Genomic DNA, 22,667 nt, shown 5'->3' with positions numbered 1-22,667 from the left:
CCACTAGTTTGGAGCTTGTCTTGGCCTTCTCCAAGACTTTTGCATAGATGAAGTCCAATTTATCAAGTATTTCTTTCACGCCCCATAACTTTGGTGTTATATCTAAAAAAATAATCACTAAAATTATGGTCACTTAGATATTTCCAATGTTATGTTGTAGAGTCTCATAGTCTCACATGTCACACTGAGGTCCATGGTGCGGCTGTAGTGAGTTTTTGTGTATTTTCTCTCTCTTTCCCTTCCCCCTTAATGTTCAATCCTTTTAGATATCACATTATTTCAGCATTACTTGTGGAAAAGACTCAGTTTATTTAAATCTTTCAGTTGTACTATAGCTTATTTAGTCCTATTTACAAGCAAGTGCTATTGCTACTTGGCTAAGTCATGTGTTTTCTTTAATAAAATAATGCTATCACAAAAAAGTAAAGTTGGTTGACAATCTGATCCCTTGTACACTCAGTGACTGCTCACATCTCTTGCCATTTCTCTGTGTTACAGCAAGATTAGCGTCAGTGACTTCGCCTGAGCTTCCTGCCCAGGAAAAGGGACAGTCTGTTCATTAAGATGTCCCATAATTTTCCTATTCACGTTTACTCTGTGTTTTTCAGAGATGTCCATTGCGCCTATCTAATTAGCTTCCCTTCCACTCTAATCTATTCTTCCTACTCATCTTTGATGAGTGTGTTAATTGATATCTACTTGATGAGGTCGGGTCCCCCTTAAGGTTTATAAAAGTTGTGGTAAGGCTGATGTCTATAACCTTAATTTATTTGTGAAATAGTCTCATTAAAGCTGTTTTCTAACCCGGCCCACTAAGTGAGGACCAGTGACTGCTTGATGGGTGCCTAACATGACCCTTATTCATCCTTTTTGGCAGAAATGGCTGATTTAACCCACTTGTGAAACTGTCCTCACTGCAGGATGTTCATGGTTACTTTTGACATCTAATCTGCAACTACTTTCTTCATCATGCTATGATTGTCAGCTCTAAGTTATCTGTCACATGAGTTAGGCATCTGTCACCTTGTCTACTCTCTGTCCCACTGCTGTGTTTGCTCTTCATCTAAACTAACAGGAGCTGCAGACAGAGCTCTGTATTTTGGGATAATCTCTCTTGAAATACATCTTTACCTCTTCATGCTGGTGTCATGAATTTGCTATGCAATTGACTTTATCTATTTCAAATTTAGTTTTGTTTTTAGAAATTGCCTTTGTACTTTACTTGTCTTAAACATAAACATTTTTTGTGAAAAAAGATGGGGAGGGGAAAACCATGATAAATATATTGTATGAATTTTTAAAAACACACATTAATCAGAGTCTCATTTCCACCCAATCTGCTATATTCAATACCCCAGGGTTACCATTTTCATTCATTTTGGCTTACATTGCTACTGTTTCTCTAACTTTTTGCAAATATAGTATATTTAAATATATGCATATGTACAGCTATTTTTCTGTATACACATATAAAATACCTAAGAATGCAAGTATATCAGGGCTGGAGAGAAAAACACACACACACATATATGTACACATACATAATCTATGTCTGACAGAGTGGGGGACGCCTGAGCTTCACAGAGTTGTGATTGGATTAGAGAGATGGCTAACAGCTGAAAGTTACTTATACCTGCTGGAGAGAGAAAATTGGTTTCCTCCAATGGAGTGACAGTGGGTAGGTATATCAACCACTCCAGGACAGGCCTCATGTTCTGTAGCTGACCAACGCATAATGGACTCCACAGTTTTTTTTTTTTTATTCTGGGCTTTAATTTGGTTATAGTTTGGTGGTTTGCTTTATTTTTTCTTTTTGGGTGGTATATTGTTTTGTTTTCTTGGCTTTGGGGGTTTTTGTTGTTATACTGGGTTTTTGAGAAATTACTTAAAGTTGGGTAGTTAGGGAGAAAGGGCATCTGGAAATACTGTGGTAGGTGACAAATATGACCCAAATATATTTAAATTTAAAATTGTTCTAAATAATACAAAGTATAATAAAACATAAGGAAAAAAAGAAAGTGTCTTTAGGAATGAGATTTTGAAATCTTCAGGAAGGGGCTAGCTTATCTTTTGCTTTACAGGGAACATTTCTGCATAGGACAGTAACTCTTTTGGCATAATGTTGTTCAGTGATCGTCAGGGACCCAAAGTCATTCTGTGATGTCGTAGCTATCAGACTGACTACTTTTATGATGTCACCACTTACTTTCATGTGTGGGACTACTGAGTGCCAATGAAAGCTGCAGAGCACAAAGCCATTCAGACGTCTTTGTAGGTAATGTAAAGTGTGCAGGAAATGGCAGAGGCACCTTCAGAAATTCTGGATGCTTCCGGTCATGATGTGTCAGCTGATTCAGAGACCCCTTCCAGCCCTCCTCTGTGTGATGACACAGGTCAGGGGGACTCAGACTTGTGGGCTATTATTGAGGAAAGTGCATTTCAGGTTCTGGCTCAGCGGTTCTTGATAAAGAGGTCGTCTCATTCCCTCTGTGCCTCAGAGCCAGATGAGGACAGTAACTTATTCTCTATGACCTTTCCCAGAAAGCTTTGGAAAATAGTGGGAAGTGACAAATTTAAGTCTATTTGGTGGGACGAGGCTGGGACTTACATAGTAATCAATGAAGAACTCTTCAAAAAGGAAGTGTTGGAAAGAAAGGCCCCCTTTAGAATATTTGAAACTGATAGCATGAAAAGTTTGGTTCGACAACTGAACCTGTATGGATTCAGGAAAATGAGACAGAATTTCCAGAGATCTGCTTCCCTCCCTGACTTTTTGGCTGAAGAAAAAGGAGTCTCTGCCTCATGTAAGTTACAGTTCTATCAGAATCCAAACTTTCTTCGTGACTGTCCCCATCTTATAGAAAGGATGAAAAGGAGAATCGGGATAAAGACAGCTTCTCGTGGGGCTGCTCCATCACCTCCAGAGTTTAAGAACAAACACTTCAGCCCAGACTTGGACAACATGGATGACCAGAGTTTGGGTGTAGCTGTCCAAACCAGAAAGAGGAATCTATTGTCTAGCCCTAGCATTTCAAATGTATATCTGAGACAGAAATCTTCTACTGCCCAAGGAGATACTGATACGATGGATGGGATCAGAAGGGACTTTTCTCTTGCAACATCGAGCTCCTTTAGACCACCTGAAAAAATACTAACACATCACCCTGCTCCCTTAAATGAGGTGTCCCCTCTCCATATGGACTCACAGAGAATCTACACCCAAGCAAATGACAGCACTATGAATTTCATTATAACCTCTATTCAAAACCACCGGGATGTGTCCCACTTGTGGAATAGTTGTATTGAAATGCAGGCTGAGCCTTCTTTTCAACCTGGGTATCCTCATTTTTCATCCAGTTCGTCTACTTATTCTGACTCAAAAGCAATCGGTGAATCCAAGTTACCAATATACAAGGAAAGGGTAGTATCCACTACCTTGGCATCAGCATTGAATCATCATCCATCTTCATGATGCTACCAGCTTTTTAATTACCAACAATCTACTTGGTGGTTTATGGAAACATTCAGGATATCAGAGATTAGAATTCATGTTGACAATCACCTGGAGTATATCTGAAATCACCACAATAGAACAATAAAACTCTATGTGCACCTTAAAAAAATAAGGCTACTGGCTGGTCTTCTAGAGCTCCTCAGTTTGGGTCTCAGCACCCACATGGCAACTAGCAACTCTCTGTAACTTGGTTCCAGGCTATCAAATATCCTCTTCTGGATTCCTCGGGCAGTACGTACATGTAGTGAGCAGACATACATGCAGGCAAAGCATATCAACACTCATAGAAATGAAAGACCTGACTTAAAGAAGAATGTATATATGTGTACAAGTATATCTGTGTATACATGTGTAGACTATATACATATTTAAATACAAACTGCATATAAAATGGGATATGTTTACATGTGCCCACATAGACACACAGAAATATGTTGTTAGATGTTGATTCTTTCACTTTGCAAAATGCCAAAGCATTACCCATCTCAGCATATAGTCCCTTCATTTTTCTTTTATAGATGTACAGAATGTACCATAGTTCCATTAGCTTTGGTCAGTGGGCCTGAGGGCAGTTTCTAATATTTTTCTTTTGTACAGAGTATTGCAGGAAGTGCACTTGTAGCCTTGAGTTTTTTCCTTTTGGCTTTAAGTGGTTTAAAGTCTTAAACTTTAGAGTTCTATCACCTGAATAATCTCATTTTTCTAGGGAGGAAGGCTAATCACATTCCTTTCATGAAGAACTTGGGACTATTATATTTAGTCTAAATTTAAATTTATATCTCAACTTTTTGGTGGCCTCCATTTATAACCTTCCCTATATATTAAAATATATAGGGCAAGGTCATACATAATATGTGGCTTTTCTAAAGTCTAAAAATTTGGAGCATTGTATAGTGTATTTGTCATTCATTTTGATCATTCTTATCTGTAGTGTTCTCCTTTTCGTATGTTTTTATGAGTCAAAGTGGATGCTGTCAAGCATTCTCTTGAATATTAATTGAGAAAAGTCATGAAATGTCTCTATGTATGGTGCTGTACAGGGAGTACAGCTCTGAGCACTGTCTCCCATAATGCTCTGCTGTATCTGGGGTTAGCCATGTTCCCCAGGCTAAGGTGATTTGCAATTTTGGAAATCAGGATTTTTATCTGAAAAAAATGTGAGCCATAATTCCTACTTTGAATGTTTCATGGGACTCCTGGAAGAAGCAACTGCAGTGATGAATGTGAAGTAGCTTGCTAAAATATAAAGAGCCATAAAATCTATAGAATAGTTATTGTTATGGTTGTAGTATATGCTCTTAAGTGTTTCGCTATTATCTTCCCCAACAGACTCAGCTGTCTGAAAAGCTCGAGTGGAGTCATTGTTCCTTTGATATTTCCTCAAAGCAGCTGCTACAGAGGAACAGACATGGAATTTATGAAACAGTTTGTTTTACTGAATCACATACCAAGGGTCTCAAACTCAAATTTCTATAGAGGTGACACAGAGAACATCAGTAAGGTCATGGGAAGAAGTAGGAAGAAATTATAGCCAAGCTGGAGAATGAATTCCAAGACTAAAGGTATTCAAATGAATGTTCAGAAATGTCACTATGAAGAAAACAAATAATGGGCAAAGGTTGCATTCAGCACTCTGTGTACTCACTGTGAGATGGGCTTTATAGCAGTGTTCTGTTTGGGAAAGAAACAACCACAGTCAAATCATCATTGTAATAACCACTCAATGTGAAAACAATAGCAAAACATTGTAATCTGTTAAGTAAAACTCTATAAGGCTGTAGGTTATATGCCTACTAGCAAATGTATGTCTATGTGATTCACATACTATATCATATGTTTTTATTAGTGAAATATAGAGTAAACTATATCCTTACAGCTTGTATCAGACATGCCCTTTGTAAACACCTTATTATGTGACATGTGTTTTATTCACTAGTACCCCAGGATCAGAAGTTATTGTGTTGCTGTTTTGTACAGAAAGTTTATCTTTAATTAATTTATATTTGAGACAGGGTCATACTATGTGGCCCTGGCCATCTTGGAGTCTTCTATGTAGATTAGATCAGACTCAAGCTCCTAGAGCTCTGCCTGCCTCTGTCTCCAGAGGGCTAAGATTAAAGGCATGCACCTATGCACCTCTCTGCTTCTTAGTCACTTTTATCTTGTAGCTACTATCAATCATATCTAGTCAGCCTTCATATTTTTCACAGCTCTTCAGATATCCGGAGCCAAGGCTATCACTCCTAGAAGAGTGTCCCCTATCTTTTGTCAAGTGGATACTAGGTTCTAATTGTTCATTTAACGTTGTCTATAATTCCTTATTCTTCCTTTTTTTTTTTCTAACTTACTATTTCCTTACTACGTTTCACCCTGCAACCTGATGGGGAGGTCCTTCTATATATTATGGATATATGTTTCTCTTATTGGTTTAGTAACATGCGGATTCGCCAGTAGCCAGGCATGAAGTATAGGCAGAGCTACCAGAGTAGGAGAATGCTGGGAAGAGGAAGGCAGAGAGACACCATGTAGTCGCTGGGAAGATATGATGACTAGGCATTTTCCAATAAGCCACGCCCATATGGAAATACATAGATTAATAATTACAGGTTAATAATTAAGAGAGAGAGGTAGCAGGTAATAAGCCTAAGTCATTGGCCAAACAGTTTATGATTAATATAAGCCTTACTGTGTTTATTTGGGACCGAAGGACAGTGGGACTAAGCAGAACAGAACCTCCGTCTACAGTAACCTACCTCAGAACCTTGTTGAAAAATGCTGGGGTATGAATGATAGAAACCCACAAGTACATCCATGTGAGAGAAGAGAAGAGAGTAATTCATTCCCCTTATGATTCTCAGCAGAGCTGTGTGAGCATCCATTTCGCACAACTTTCTATAAGTAGTTGAACTAAAAGCTGTGGTTTCTAATTCTTTGCTCTTTGACCATCTTTGCTTAATCTTCCCTGCAAATTTTTTAACAAAAAAAGGCTCCTTTAAGTGACTTGAAGTTTGGGAGAGACATGGGGGAGAACCACACATGCCTTAAAGATTCTTCAAGGCTGATTGGCCTATTAAAGCCTCATGATCCCAGAGAGCAGGGATGTTGTTGATCCAGTGTCAAATTATTTCGATTGTATAGCCATTTGTTTCCCACATGTGACTGACCTATCATCCATGCAGCAATCAGTAAAGCCTTCTGCCATGTGTCAACAGCTGTTATCTTCTAACAACCCAGAAGCTAAGAATGTCATCAGACAGCATTTGAAACCTAGAGGATAGATTTCTCCACTTTGCTGGAACTTGTCTATCTGGTGCCCTCCAATGTATTTGAAAAATGCCTTGACTTGTGGCTCTCTTCTGTTTTCTAAGTGCACAAGCTTCCGACAACTCTATCCATTTTGGAACACACTGTTTGGAGCAATCCAAATCTGTGTTCCGAGGCCATGGTCATTCATGTTCGGGTTGAGAATGAATGCTCTCATAATCTCTGAGTGGAGAGGTGTTTGTCATCAAGAGACTTGAATGTTCTTCACTTATTTCTCATGTTTTTCTGTTGGCTCCTCATCAGAGTCATCACAAGAGAAACACATTAGATTCATATTTCCTAGTATTTTTGTTCTGTTTTTCTGGCTACGTATTCTGCTAATGAGTTGCAAATGGAAGTTCTTAGGGCAAGTCACTTCTGAGCCAGATCACTCTACCCTACCCCAAGGAGACAAGGTTTCTCTGTGGGACGGTCCTAAACTCCCTTCCTAGACCAGGCTGGCTTTGAACACAGAGATCTACCTCCCCCTGTCTCCCTATTGCTGGGATTAAAAATATGTGCTAGGCACTGATCTACTTTTAAGATACCCTTTGGTGCACTTTCTTTTTGCTGTTAGCTAACAGTGTTAGATTTGTTTTCTGTATTTTCCAAGGTCTCTGACTGGTGGTCACTGTCAGTCTGTATGCTGCCACCGAGTGTTTATAGCACTTTCCTATCCAAACAACCTTGACTATCCTAAGTGATGGGAAAAAAAATCCAACAAACCAATAAAGTCCTGCCTTACAGGTTAATTGTGCTAATCACTTAGTAGTAAAGTGGGGAAAAGGTTCTAAAAACAGAGTAAATCTGAAGAGATTTTGGAACTTGCCTTGGAACTCAAAGGAAAAATAATAAAGATCATCCAAAATGAGAACTATTATCTGTCAGGGAAAGAACTCTCTACCTGATCATCTCACAGTTTAGCTTTGCTCACATGGAAATCGAGAACAACAACAAAATTGCTCCCTGTGACAAGCTGACTATCTGGATAATGTGTTTACACACCTTCCATCAGTCCTCCATTTTTGACACTTCCTACAGACAGAAGTGAATGAGAATCCAGAGGGAAATAATGAATGGATTCAGCCCTGATTTGCGTTGACTCAAAAGGCAATTTTTACATTTTCAGAGACTGAAGGCTGTCATTTGGAGAAATTGCTCAAGGATAAAGATATCCCACCAGGTAAAGGAGGAGTTCATGTTTTTGAGACATCGCTTCAGTTGCCATTTTTGCAGCTGGACCCGGGGAGGCAGAGAGTTTCGATGTCTGGGTGATATTGCTCACTGAGGACCCCACACTCCTCCCTGCTCAGCAGCGAGCTTGCCTCTCAAAGGAGCTGACTGCCCACGTGCCTCTTTGTTGTTGCAGAAGCAGTTTTTGAAGAAAGCATTGAGGAGGGACTGAATCACTCCTGAGAAAAATGGCTCCCATCTGACTCTTCTCTATTTCCTGGGGTTCTTGTCTGGATGTTATTTTCCAAGATCTGGCCTTGGAAAAATAAGATGTATTTTAGTTTTCCAGGAAAATAAATGCTAACTGGTCTTACAACTGGTAACATGTACCAACTCGGGTGTGGCTTAGCTAGACCAAGATAGGAGACAAAGACAGGTTTCTTGAAGTCAAAAGTGCTCATGCCTCATTAGAGATGTGTAGAAAGTTTGACACTGATTTTCCCCTTCCCTTGTGCTGTTTGATATCAAAACCATGGCTTCATGTTTATAGGCAAGTACTCTGCCACTATGCTACACTCCCAATGCTCAGACTCTGCCATTCTCATGTGAATTTTAGTGTCTTTTAAAAGAGAAGAAAGACAGAGAAATTAATGTATTACTACACTGTTCTTATTCCTTACATACTATGACTGTGTCATCCTATAAACTGAGATTTTCTTTTCAGTGTTGAAATAGATATGATACTCCCACTAGCAGTTTTAAAATATTTAAGATTGCAAGCAAAATCTTTATAGCTGGTTACAAAACAAACAACAAGCAAACAGTCCTGCCAACTTACCTTGTTTTCCACTTCATGTCTATAAATGATGAATTAATTTAATTCTCTCTGTATGCACTAAGCATATACATCACATAGTATTTCCTGTTGACTAAATTTCACCAAAAGTACAGAGCTGTACAAAAGTGTTAATTACAGGATTGCTTATTATAAGTTATTAGAAGGCATCTATGTTATAAAAATAAGAATCTGGCTGGTAATGTTTTGTACGGCTATAAAAATAACATTATGTACTCAGTAAAGTTATGTATCTAGAAGGAGATTATAGGAGAGTATATCTTCAGCATGGAGAACTGCCAAGCTCACCTCCAGGGTTCAAACTCCAGCAGTGAAAAAAAAATAGAGGAACCTATGTTTCTCTGAAGAAAATATGCTCAAATGTACTACTAAAAATCTGATTAAAATTTAGAAGATAAAATTATATTTTATCCTGGATCTTTTTAAAAGCCAGATTAATCTACATCTGTTGTTTGATGTCTCTTCACTTAAATCTTTTGTAGGCCTCCTAGTTACCAGGGCCCTTGTTCCATGAAACAAGTCTTCCTGCAGTGCTTTCCATCTCAATAAACAACTATGTTCCTTCTGCACAAGTCACCTAAGGGTCACTTTGCACCTTTCACACCTGGGGCTCCCTGGTGCTCCATCCCGTTTAGGGCCAACTTCTGTTTCCAAGGCAGATTTCCAAACAGATTGCCAATACCTGTCTCTGCCTCTGAAAGTAGGCAATGGGTGAGGTCCTCATAGCATCTTGCTTGTCTCTTTCACTGCCTTTGTGCCTTAGGTTTGGCTGTTTCTCCCTTAGAAGTTAGCGAGAGCTTTGCAAACCTTCAATGACTTTCTGTTGCTTATAGGCAAGTTCAGTTTGACAGCTGTATTTCTGGGTTATAGAGACCTTGGGAGGCTGGTTCCAGCTCTGCCCAGCCTCATGCTGTACCCTCTTCTTTCTAACCTCTTATCCAGTTTCTTGCCCTGGGGCTGTTTGACAGTCTCTAGTCTATTGTAGGAAAGTTTCTCTACTTTTCATGTTTCATTTCAATCCTTTCTTTAGATATAACTTGGATCTCTCCTCTCTCTCTCTCTCTCTCTCTCTCTCTCTCTCTCTCTCTCTCTATCTCTCTCACAATCACTTTTTATCACTACTCACACTGTCTACTCTCTATCCTATAAGAACAATTGCTTCCTGAGGACTGGGCTCTTTCTTGCTCACTATTCTATTCCTGGCGACCAACACAATTCCTGGCACACACAGAAGCACAATACTATGACCATCGAACCAATGGCTACATGATGACATAACTATGTCATTTCATCACTAAAATATGTACAAATTGGCTATTCTGAAGCTATAACATACTTGACTTTTTCTAAGTTTCTTTCTTCATGTTGGCCTAGATAATTAGTTGGAAATAAACAAGTATTTTCTTTATTCTTTTATTCCATAGAAAAATGATAAAGTAATTTTTCATTTAGGTTGACAGCAAAAATTAATAGGAATTTTAATAAAAGTGCAATGTTAACAGCCCACAACCTTTCAAATATGAGGCATGCTGGGCTACATGGTCTTTCATTGTGATCTATGGAAATTTAAAGGTATTAAACTAGCTGCAGGCAAACTTTCTATTATTCTCTAATGGTAATAGAACATATTGAGAATTATAAGTTAAAATTGAATGTGAGTGCTATAGAGCTCAGACAAAACATGTTCTCAGCTTCAGGAAAAGTGGAATTAAATTTTGATCGTAGCATGTACATCAGATGTAAGTAAAATAATATCAGATATTTTGAGGTAAATGGGGTTGTATATAATAGAATAAGTAACATTTGAATTGTATCAATGAAAGTTGAGGTTATAATGATCCATTTGATTCACAGAGAATGCTAACAACTTTATAAAGAAATTTAACTGCCAAAGATTTAAAACTTATTCTTTCAAACTTTCAATTTCTCTAGACACAGAGTTTGTGTCTATTTTAGTGGCTATCATCCCATGTATTCTCTGTATTTCTAAAGGAGACTTTATAATACACATGCATATATGAGCATCAAAAGTTCATGAGTAGGAAATGCCTGTCAGTGTTGAAAACTAATGTATTCCTGATGTATAGAGATCTTGGGAGACTGGTCCCTGCCCCAGTCCCATCCCAGCCTCATGCTCTCTCCTCTTTTTCTCCCTCTGTTGGGGCCCTACTAGCACAGTGAAGCATTGTGGTACTGCACAGAGTAAAGCACTTATAGAGAAGTTGCTTTACATTTCTGAGACCTGTATTCACTCCTCCATGCACACGTGTACAGGCACACACACACACACACACACACACACACACACACACATACACACACACACACACACACACATACACACACACACACACACACACACATACACACACACATACACACACACACACATACACACACACACACACACACACACAACACACACACATACACACACACACACACATACACACACACACACACATACATACACACACACACACACACAGAGAGAGAGAGAGAGAGAGAGAGAGAGAGAGAGAGAGAGAGAGAGAGAGAGAAAACACAAATTTTATTTTGTATTACTTCATTATTCCCTCTGTGGGACAGACAATGACACTTAGTTCTATCTATCCTGGTCAATATGATTTAGAGCATTCTTAAAGCTTTTCATTTATTTTATATTTAAAGTAGTTTTTTAAAAATACTTTTACCTGCTAGGCTTGGCGGTAAAATACAAATAATGTTTTATGGTATTCTCATTCTCAAAGCTTTTGACTGAGGAATTCCAAGATGGAACTGAGAACATTTTGAGGATTTAAAGCTAATGTGACATTTATTAAGGCTAAATGGATATTTGGTGCCTTATTCAATATTAAAAAGAAACATGGGACTCTACCAACTGCATGTGTAATGCTTAATTAGCAATGAAGTTGAATGTTTTTTGATGCTATTGGTAATCTTTGTCTTTATTTGAAAATGGATTTTGATAGGCAAATGGATTTGTTAATCTTAGGAATAGAACTTGCTTGTACTTGGGGCCATATGTATTTAATTTCTAAGCATCATTGATTAGATCCATGTTTTTCATTGAAAGTTCACCTGAAAATGGCCATGAGAACAGCAGCAAAAGGATAAAGGAAGTCCCAATCTTTGTAAGATACACTCAGAAAAAGTAACCACCCACTTGCTACTCTGTGATGAATGTCACATTAGATAAAGATGAACTCAAACCTGCAAATACGAATAACCACTCCACACTAGCAATTCTGGATCCTTGGGACCTGTGAACCCCATGCACAGAGGGAAAGGACCTTTGTGGGCAGGACTGGGTTAAGGTTCTTACTATGGTGACATAATTATGTATGGTCTAGGTTGACCCCAAATCCACATACAATATTTACATGAGATAGGGAAAAGGAGGTTCTGGATGCAGAGTGGAAGTGGCCATAGGGTAATGGAGTCAGATTGGGATGATGTGGCCATAAGGAGGGATGCTGCAGACACAGGAAAATGGACTGGGTTCTCTCCCAAAGCTGCTGGAGGAAGGGCACCTTCATTTCAGTCCAGTGCCAATGATCTGGCTTTAGGAACTATGGGGTATTAAATCTCTCTTCTTTTAACTGTATGGTTGTGTTAATTTCTTAGGTTAAAAATTAATTTCCTTATCCCGATACTTCACTTTGTTAGCATCTTAAAATTTCCCAATGAGCTTTCAAAAGCAACAGCTGCATTATCAAAATGATTCGTTTTAAAGATAAATATTTTTTAAGTTAAAAAATGCTATCACAAAAATGACTAAATCTTTAAATTTTACTCCTTTTTGGGAGAAGATGCAGAAAGTTGTAAGAGCCAGAGGCAGTGGATAACTACAAAGGAAACACTGTTTTCCACATGCAGTCGGGCAGATGCACATACAAACTCAGAGTTTGCGACAGCACGGCCCAAACCCGTGCAAGCCTAAGCCAGACAAGACTCCATCCAGCATGGGGATGGCAGATGCACACAAGTTTCCACCCAGAGATGAGAAGCTATTAGTAGTTGATAGCTTCAGGTGATGGAGAGATTGCTCTCTTTAAAGGTATGACTATTGGTGATGGTCACTAACCCAATAGTACAAAGGCAACATTAATGGTATCTGATAGTTTTGAAATCATAAATGAGGGGGCAAAGTTGGGTAGGTATGAAATGGAGGGAGTGGATATAGGAAGGAATTGGGGAGGAGGATGAGTACAATGAAAATACAACATGTGAAATTCCCAAAGAATTCATGAACTTTAACCCTTTAAAGTTGATTAAAATCCATTCTTTTATAATTTCAGATTAGACTGTATTGAAACTATCACCAATGAACTTCATGCCAAAAGGTTTTTAAAATGAAGTGAATTTTTATTTGTGATACCTGTGATTTGGTTTCCAATTTTTAGTACTTTTCCAAAGCAGTTTAATGTTAAAGTGTTCCGATAGTCAAGATTATAGAATACTCAAGAAATTAATATAAAATAGGCAAGTCAACTATAATAATATAAAATGTTGCCACATATAAAAAGGGGAATTGTTAATGATGAGTTGATGATTATAAAACCAGACAAGCATATGATAAGTTAATTTGCTTGCTTCATTATTAATGAAAAATTTGTCAACTGACCTTAAAAATGTTGTCTTTAAAATAATATTCTAGGCAATCTAGGTACCTTTTCTTGACATTGTATGTATCTTACAGATTTGAATGTCTCGTTCTATTTATTGAAAACCTTTTATTTGAAAACAATTCTATATTTAGACTAAGGTAAAAAAGCTATAAATCATATGCATTTTTAAGTTCTTTTTGAATTTGTTTTTAAGAAATAGAAACAGAATTTTGTATTGAGTTAGGAATCCTTTATCTAGTTTTGTTTAAACAACTGTGACTTGCACAAATACAATTTTATTTCTCTTTCTTATTCAATGCAAACATGTTATTTGATCTTCTCTATAGCAGTAACTTTTAGCATTTTTTCTACAAGAATTAACACGTTTGACTTGTTCTTGGTATCAGATGGAGGATCTTCAGATCTTCCATATTCCACGTTAAATGAGAAGTTAGACTGAGATCTTAAAAAACATCTCTCTAGGGGATGGAGGAATTGCCCTATTCCTAAATACTAACAATTTCCTTATGAATGGACATAGCATTTTATCATATTTTATTCACTGTTAATGTAATTATTTGTTTTTTAAGCTTTATTAATTACTAATATTGAATGTGTGACTGTCCAACTATTGAGCCAGCTTTGCACCTAGAATAAGCTCTAGTTATAATTTGCAATTACTTTTATTCATTGCTGGGTTTAGCTTACTAGTACTTTATATGGGATTATTACATTGTAAAATTTATTACAGATACTAATCTGTCTTTTCGTGTGTTATCAACTTTGGGATCATTGTGACATTAGTGTCATAAATCAAGCTAAAGGTCGTTCTTCCTGTCCTGTCCACTGGAGAAGGTTCTTTAAAATGGTATTCATTCCTTGACTTTGCAACAATGTCCCCTGAGATCACCAATACCTTAAATCTCTCTGGTTTTGCTTTCTCTAATTATCCATTTAATTCTATGATAAGCATAGGATTGATTAGATTATTCATTTGTCTTGACTGAAATACAGTAGTTTGTGGGTTCCATAGCCTCTGGTCCATTTCTTCTAAATTCCTGGACAGTAAAGTTATTTGTTTTGTCTTCCTGCTACAGCTTTTGCCACAGTTCCTGTTTCTTCTGACCTTGGCTTTTGCCTTACTGTCTTTGCCATCAGCCTTTAGAGAGAAATATCAATGAAACTTGCCTGTGGAAGACTTGGGTTTGGTTTCAGTGGTTCATGTCTTCCTGTTTTTCAGCTCCATGGATTTCTGTTCTTACATGTGTGTTCCTGCTGCCTCTTGGGTCTTGCTGCTCTTATTTCTTCAGTTAGGAACAATGAATGGATAACTATCCTGGAACCATTAGTACTGCCTTAACTACAATGTAAACTTTGCATGCAGTTATCACTTTGATTCAGTGCAATTGTTAGATTTCTGCCTTGACTAACTGAAGAATATTTAAGTGTTTAACATCAACTAGCAAGTATTTGAAGAGTATTTTTCTGTTACAGTTATCTAGTCTGAGTCCACTAATAGGCAGAGGATATACTCTATGTGCTTTCAATTGTTTTAAATGTGTTATCATTTGTCTTATGTCTCTGGATGTGATCTATCCTGGTGAAACTTCTATAAACAATGAAAAACAAGGTTTGCTGTGTAGGTTTTTGTTTTGGGTCTATGTTCTAGTTAAATGACTTCCTTATAGGTGCCCCCATTACTAGTAAAAAAGAGACACTAACTAACTTGTAAATATGTTGTAATTCTGAGTTTTCACAGGAGTGTGATAAATCATCAGTGAAAATTGTTAAAATTTCCTGTTATGGGCTAACAAGATGGCTCAGGGGACAAGTGCGTGCTGCCATGCCAGATGACCTGAATTTGATCCTTGGGCCCCATGTGGTAGAAGAAGAGAACTTACTCCTGCAAATTCCATGACTTAAAACACACACACCCCACACACACACACACACACACACACACACACACACACACACACACACACACACACTTATAATCACCCCAGCCAAGCATGCAGGTAGGCTAACTATAGATCTTCTGTTCCTCCATAGCCAAACCCCAGTCTTATTCCCTGCTATGGAGCATAACATGGTAATCCCACTGGTTGAGAATAAGACAACTACCACAGTTTAAAGCTAAATTTGAAGTGAGCTTTAATTAATGGACTCACTTGCCAGGTCCATCTCTGCTTTTCCAGACAATGTCCCTGAATCATGGTTTACAGGGGCTTAAAGTATTTCCCATCAGGTCCAATCAGGGGCAAGCACACATCCTAATGTATTTCCTGCTTGTGAACCTCCTGCCCATGTGATCAAGCACATCTCATGCAGATGGTCCAAACATACTTGTTTAGGGGAATGGAGAACATGTGGCTTGTTATCTCCCATAAACAAGAGCCTCCAGCATTTCAGGAATTATCTGTCCTTGGGCAAGAGGCTTGCAGATCAGAGGCATTTTGTTTCATGGATCTTTTAGGCATAGGCATAGTAACTAAAACTTAGCTAACTTTGGCTCTCACAAACACCTACTGCAGCCTCCACTTTCTTTCTGTCCCACTCCAATGGATCATGGAGACCCTCTCCTGGCACCTTCCTCCCAGCTACTCTTAGCTTTATCATAGCCCCAACTGCAGCAGGCAGTTTCTAGGAACATACAGGCCACTGCCACCAGGGAAGTGGCTCGGCTCACTGCTGATCTTCACTTATCCGTCCATTCCTCCAAGTCCAATCCCCCAGTCTCATCACTAGCTCTGTAGCATAGCAGGCCACCCACTGATGCCTTTCTTTCCTCCCTGCCCCCATCTCCAACTGATCACATAGACCTTCTCCTCCAAACTCCTTCTCTACTCACCCTATTTTCCCAGCCACCAACTCCAGCAGGCATTCTCTCAGAACCCACCAGCAGAGCCTGCCCAAAGAGCAAGTAGGCCAGCAAAGAAAGGAGGCAAGCTTCAGAATATTTACTCCCTGATTCTCTCCTCCATGTCCAACCCCCTTAGTCTCATCCCCAGCTATAGTAGACTACATGTTTTGGCCTCTACTCACTCTCTGCCCTTATTCCTAGGGGACTAAACACTCTGATGGAACACCTAAAAGGCTCATGCCCATTTCTAAGTGACAGATCCCAATATCTCTTATAGACCAGGCTGATCTTGAACTCACAGATATCCGCCTGTCTCTGCCTCCAAGTGGTGGGATTAAAGGCATGCGCCAGACAGATCCCAATATTAAGAAACACATTTTACCCAGTACTCCCAGTGAGCACATCTGTCATGATCTCAGAAGAATTTCCTTCCAGGGTACACACGCCACCTCATTCTTCTGAGAACCAGCAGAATAAAACAATGGAATCTTGAAATTTGCAGGCAAATGGAACTAGAAGAAACCATCCTGAGTGAGGTAACCCAATCACAAAAAGGCAAACATGGTATGTATTCATGCATATATGGATATTAGACATAGAACAAAGGATTACTAGCTTACAGTCCACACCTCCAGAGAAGCTAGGAAACAAAGAGGACCCTAATAGAGGCATACATGGTCCCCCAGAAAAGGGGAAAGGGACAAGATGTCCTAAGCAAATTGGGAGCACTGGGGGAGGGGAGATGGAGTTAGGAGAAAGAGAACTGGAGAAGAGGGGAGGGGGAAAAGACATGAGGGACCAGGGAGATTGAGTCAGGGGAAGAGTAGAGGAGAGCATACCTTAATAGAGGGGAGTCATTAGAGGTTTAAAGAAAAATCTGGAACTAGGGAAATGTCCAGAGATATATTAGGATGACTCCAACTAAGACTCTAAGCAATAGAGGAGAGGGTATCTTAAGTGTCCTTCCCGTATAATGTGGTTGATGGCTACCTTGTATGCCATCATAGAGCCTTCATCCAGTAGCTGATGGAAGCAGAAGCAGAGACCCACAGCTAAGTACTGATCTAAATTCCTGGAATCTAATTGTAGAGAGAGAGGAGTGACGAGCAAGATCATGCTCAGGAACCCCACAGAAACAGCTTACTTGAACAAGCTCATGGATGCCAGACTGTCATCTTGGAAACCAGATTAACACAGAACCAGGCCCCCTGCACATGGATGTCAGTTAGGAGGCCTGGGAAGTCTATGGGGCCCCTGGTAATGGAACAGCATTTATACCTAGTGTATGAATGGGAGCCCATTCCCCATAGAGGGATACTCTCTCAGCCAAGACACATGGGGGAGGGCCTAGGCCTTACCCTAAATGATGTGACAGAGTTCGATGATCCTCCTTAGAAGGCCTCTCCCTTTCTATGGAGCAGAAGAGGGATGGGATAGGGGTTGGTAGGGGGCACAGGAAAATGGGAAGGAGAGGGAACTGGGATTGACATATAAAATAAGATTATTTATAATTTAAATTAAAAAAAGAAGCCTGAGCAATAGCTTTTCATTAATCAGGATCAAGAAAAAGTGTTTCATTTTCTCCAAATTTACTCAATATGGCATGGCACTTGTAGTTTGAGTTAGCAAAATAAAACAACTATAGGAGATCAAAGAGATATATTAGAAAAGAAAAAGTCAAAGTATCTTAATTTGCAGACGATATAATAGTATGCATGAGTGATCCTAAAAATTCCACCAGGAATCTCTTATAGCTGATAAATAGTTTTGGCAAAAGTGGCTGGATAAAAAAATGAACTCACAAAAATTAGTAACCAATGATAAATGGACTGAGAAAGAAATCAGGGAAACAACACCTTTCATAGTAGCCTTAAATAATATAAAATATCTTGGGGTAACTCTAACCAAGCAAGTAAAACAAGCTACTCCTAAGGGTAGGCAGCATGCCCAGCAGGAGATGGTCAGATGAAAATGAACTCAATGCCACCTTTGGAGGCGCCTTGTCTAATGTTGTGTCAGTGTTTTTCTTTTTTCCCATTATCTAGCTACATATAAATAATATATATATATATAATCTCAACAGAGAGAAATTCTCTCTTTTTACCCTACAAAGTCCTTTGTGTGCAAGTTAAGGCTTCTAGTCTAGTGTTTTTGTGGGATTCCTGAGTGTGTAAATAAATGGGTCTCTGTTTCTTGTGCCTTCTCTTGGGTTCTTTCTCTTCTGTTGGCATTGTTCAATTACAATGTGTTAGTTTTTGTTTTATCTTGTGTTTTATTATTATCCCTTAGAAACCTATTTGTTTTTTAATGAGAGAGAAAGGGAGTGGATGTGGATGAAAGAGGAGGTAGAAAGAGACTGTGAGGTGATAGGAGAAGTCCTTCTGAATATATGTTTCTCTTATTGATTGATGAATAAAACACTGCTTGGCCAATACAGATAGGAAGATAGGTGGGGTTAGGAGACAAGGAGAATTATGGGAAAGGTAGGCAGAGGGACACCATGTAGCCATCAAAGGAGTAACAGGTCCAGGCATTCTCTGGTAAGCCAAGACCATGAGGAAATACATAGATCTATAGACATGGATTAATTATTAATACAGAGCTAGTCAATAAGAAGCCCTAGCCATTGGCCAACAGTTTAATAATTAATATAGCATCTGTGTGTTTATTTGGTGCTAAGAAAGGCAGTGGGACCAGGTTGGAGAAAACTCCAGTAACAGTGAGGAATAAAGGGAAAGAAAATTATGATCAGGAAGTAAAATATGAGAAAATAATCCATTTTCTATAAAATGAAAAATGTAGTAAAATTTTAAATATTCTCCATTGTGAAGTTTGTATATGACTTTTATACTGCGCATTGAAGCTTACCTGCAATATCTTCTGATGGGAAGAATCCTGCCATTTTTGTAACTCTTTGCATCCTCTGGAAGATAGAAAGGACAGGATTCTGGAGGTTTCTAGGAAGACTATTTCCATATAAAGATATCAAAAAGTCACCTAACTCCACAAAATGGAACCAGAAAATATAAGTGGAAAATTGCTGCTTAATTATTATATGGGTTCATTATAACACTATTTAATACTTGACTGATTCAATCCACCATCTCTTCCTGAAGGGAAGTAAAATACAAAGTTTCTCAGATCCATTTTACAAACAGAGGAATTTAGGTGCAAAGAAGTTACATACATGAGTCATTACTACACTTGTAGGAGAATTAATAATTCACCCAAAATGCAGTGTTTATTACATCTACTTTTTTAGTTTTAAACATACTATTTACTAAATTTACTTGTTACTGAATCACAATGAAATTTAGTTTTATTGGATAAGCTAAAAGAGAAATGTGGCCAGGCTGGGAGTTTAGAAAAAAAAAAAAGAGTTCAAGGCCAGCCTAAGGTACATGCAAAGAGAGAGAGAGAGAGAGAGAGAGAGAGAGAGAGAGAGAGAGAGAGAGAGAGAGAGAGAGAGAGGAGAGAAAGGAGAGAAAGAGAGAAAGAGAGAGAGAGAGAGAGAGAGAGAGAGAGAGAGAGAGAGAGAGAGAGAGAGAGAACTGGAAGCTTGGTTTAAAAAACATTGTATTGTTTGACTTTGACAAATCAACAGTGTAGTATAAATTTGAAGAAGAAAGGAAATACAGAGCAGTGCCCGAAAAGCTAAACACTGAATCATTCATCTCTGTATTTCAGCCACTAAGTCCTGCTGACTCTGATAGTCCAGCTTAGTTCTTTTTACCATTGTGGTCCAATGCAAACATTCATACAGCTTACCTTTTCAGAAAACAAAAAAGCCCGAGGGATTTCTACACACTCTCAAGGCTGGGTAGTGTCTTTTTCAACAAAATATTTTTCCAACCTACAAGCAAAGAAGCCACTGAGAAGAGGAAACCCTATAAAAAGTCAGTTACCATGGGGTGTTCAATGTCGAGCTTGAAAAAGAAAGAGGATTTTCAGTTCTATCAGAAGAAAGGGGAAAACAAAACATTGTATGAGGCCGTTGCTAACACATCACTTTATAAATCAGTCATAAGAACTGTAAACACAAGTTTTCCAGTGGATTTTGTACTTTTACAGCTGCTCTTTGATAATGCAAGAGAAAAATTAATCCTTTATAGCTGCCGATTATCTGGGTTATGGCTTATTAAACATGTCAATTCAAGTCATTTTAATGCCTTGCATATTAAGTTGTCCTTGAAAAATACATTGTCTATGTTTTTAAGATTGTTCAAAAATACTTTTTATAAGTTGAATAATAATAATACAGTTCATAATTAAAGCAAATATTAGTCTTTCAGGAAATATAAGCCCCAGAGAGTTGGGTATTATTGTTTTTATAGACATGAAGATGAAGATAAATTTATATTGCCAGTTTTATGAGCCCAGGAATCAAGGTGAAGATTTACAAGTGGGTAAATCCTTCATGTTATCAGTGTTCTTGGTTAACATTTCAACTGTATATAGGAGATCAGCCTTTGGATAGCATCTATTATAGGTAGATAATCAAGAGTGTGCTAATTAATAATGACTGAATGATATGCTGAACGAGTCTTACACATTATGTCTAGATTTTATTATTAGTTATGTTTTAAGTGCTTATTATTTTCAACCTGTGTAAACTTGAAAGAAAGGCAAGGGAAAGGGAATGGGAGAATTAGAGCCTTACCTGCACAGAGAATTAGCTGTGCAGTCTGTGAGTTCAAGTTACACTTTCCCCCATGGTGGAAAGGGTATAGTTTAGGATGAACCAGCTGATATTAAAAGAGAAATTATCCTCAGGATGGTGGAGGTGGCTTTCTATAAGGAGCATTCTGTGTACTCATGAGGGCTTGAGTTCAGTGTGTAGCACCTGTAAAAAACAGCAAAAACAAGTAACAATGACAACAACACCCTAAATCAAATACTAGTTTACTAATTATGCCACTGTGATCCAGCATTGGGGAGGTAGGAACCAGAGAGCTGGGACTATTGACAGAATCTGTGAGCTTTAGCTTGAATGAAAAACCTGGCTCAACAAACAAGATGGAGAATAATTGAGGGCATCTGAGAGACATCTAGCATAGGCCTCTGACCTCCATACACATTGCAAAAACACACATGTGCAATCCTCCTCACATACGCACACAAACCAGATACACACAAACACCTACAAACACACTCTCACACAAATTATCTTTCATATAACTTGACTTTGCCACCGTTGGAAAAATCTTCAATTTATCAAAAAAGTATTTATCTCTTTTAAAATTTTCTTGCTACAGAGAGATTTGGCATGATGCTGGAGGGTCTGTGGTCTTCTGCTCTGTTTCTCCGAGGTGAGAATCTTCTTCATGTGGCTGCTTATCAACTCTGCTCTCCTCTCTGCCTTTCTGTCTTCCACTTTTGTAACATCCAAGAAAAGAGGTGCTCACGGTGTCTCATAGATAACATGATGGAAAGTAGGAAATGTGTAACTAATTAGATTCCTACTGGAAGACCCCCGAAGAGGTACTTTCGTAGAAGGAGACCCGCACCCAGGGATCAACGAGGCCACGAACTTGGATGCAAAAGCAAGAGGCTTTATTGGAGACGCGGGTACCCGGGGCGACTTAGCTTCTGTGTGGCTAAGCGCCCCGAGCCAAGGGAAAGGGGTCCTTATATAGGGAAAAAGGCGCAAGCTAGGAGCAGGGATTCTATTGGATAATTCTAATGAGGCATTGTACAGAGCTATTCCCATTGGTCAATGTATATGAGGCGCTATACAGGGTTATTCAAATGAGGCAAAGTACAGAGTTATTCAAATGAGGTGAAACATAGAGTCTTTCAAATGAGGCGAAATACAGAATCATTTCTATTGGATGGTTCAAATGAGACACAGAGCCATTCCAGATCAGCATATTCTCAAGGTCTGGTGTCTGGTGTCTGGTACAGCAGACTCAATTCCCCCCCCTCCGCTTCCTGATGGCTGACCTTGGGGGCGGAGACCTTGGGACGGAGTGTTTCTCTTCGGGCGGGGGCTCAGGGGCAGGGCTCCAGGCCGGCTCACTTGGTGTTTGTTCTCGTGCCGACCCACCTGGTGCTCGCCCTCGTGCCGGCCCACCCGGTGCTCGTTCTCGGGCCGGCCCACCTGGTGCTCGTTCTCGGGCCGGCCCACCTGGTGCTCGTTCTCGGGTCGGGCATGCGGCGGGTGGCAGGGGAAGGCCGCCGGGGGTGGGGATTGGGGAAGCCGCCGACAGGAGGAAGAGGAGACAAACTTGAGAAAGAAAGGGCTAAGGGGCAGGGGTCTTTCACTACTATATGCCAGTTTTTGATGAGGCTGGGCTGACTATATTCAAAAAGGATAAATACTCCCCTTTGAAGGGTGAGGTGCTTCTT

General features: G+C 39.1%; 1 protein-coding gene across 1 annotated transcript; it reads left to right on the top strand.

The window, feature by feature from the left end:
• Nucleotides 1-2,296: 2,296 nt before the first annotated feature.
• LOC100773019 (heat shock transcription factor, Y-linked-like) lies at nt 2,297-3,472 on the top strand. The gene has a single exon (XM_027396052.1). The coding sequence runs from the start codon at nt 2,297-2,299 to the stop codon at nt 3,470-3,472; it is 1,176 nt and encodes a 391-aa protein (XP_027251853.1).
• The last annotated feature ends 19,195 nt before the right edge of the window (nt 3,473-22,667 follow it).

Source organism: Cricetulus griseus, chromosome 2, assembly GCF_003668045.3.
Source record: "Cricetulus griseus strain 17A/GY chromosome 2, alternate assembly CriGri-PICRH-1.0, whole genome shotgun sequence".
Taxonomy (NCBI): Eukaryota; Metazoa; Chordata; class Mammalia; order Rodentia; family Cricetidae; genus Cricetulus; species Cricetulus griseus.
This window is presented reverse-complemented; position numbering and strand designations above follow the sequence as displayed.

Bases quoted from the DNA above. Each gene is read 5' to 3' on its own strand.
- LOC100773019 (XM_027396052.1), top strand. From the start codon at position 2,297: ATGGCAGAGGCACCTTCAGAAATTCTGGATGCTTCCGGTCATGATGTG.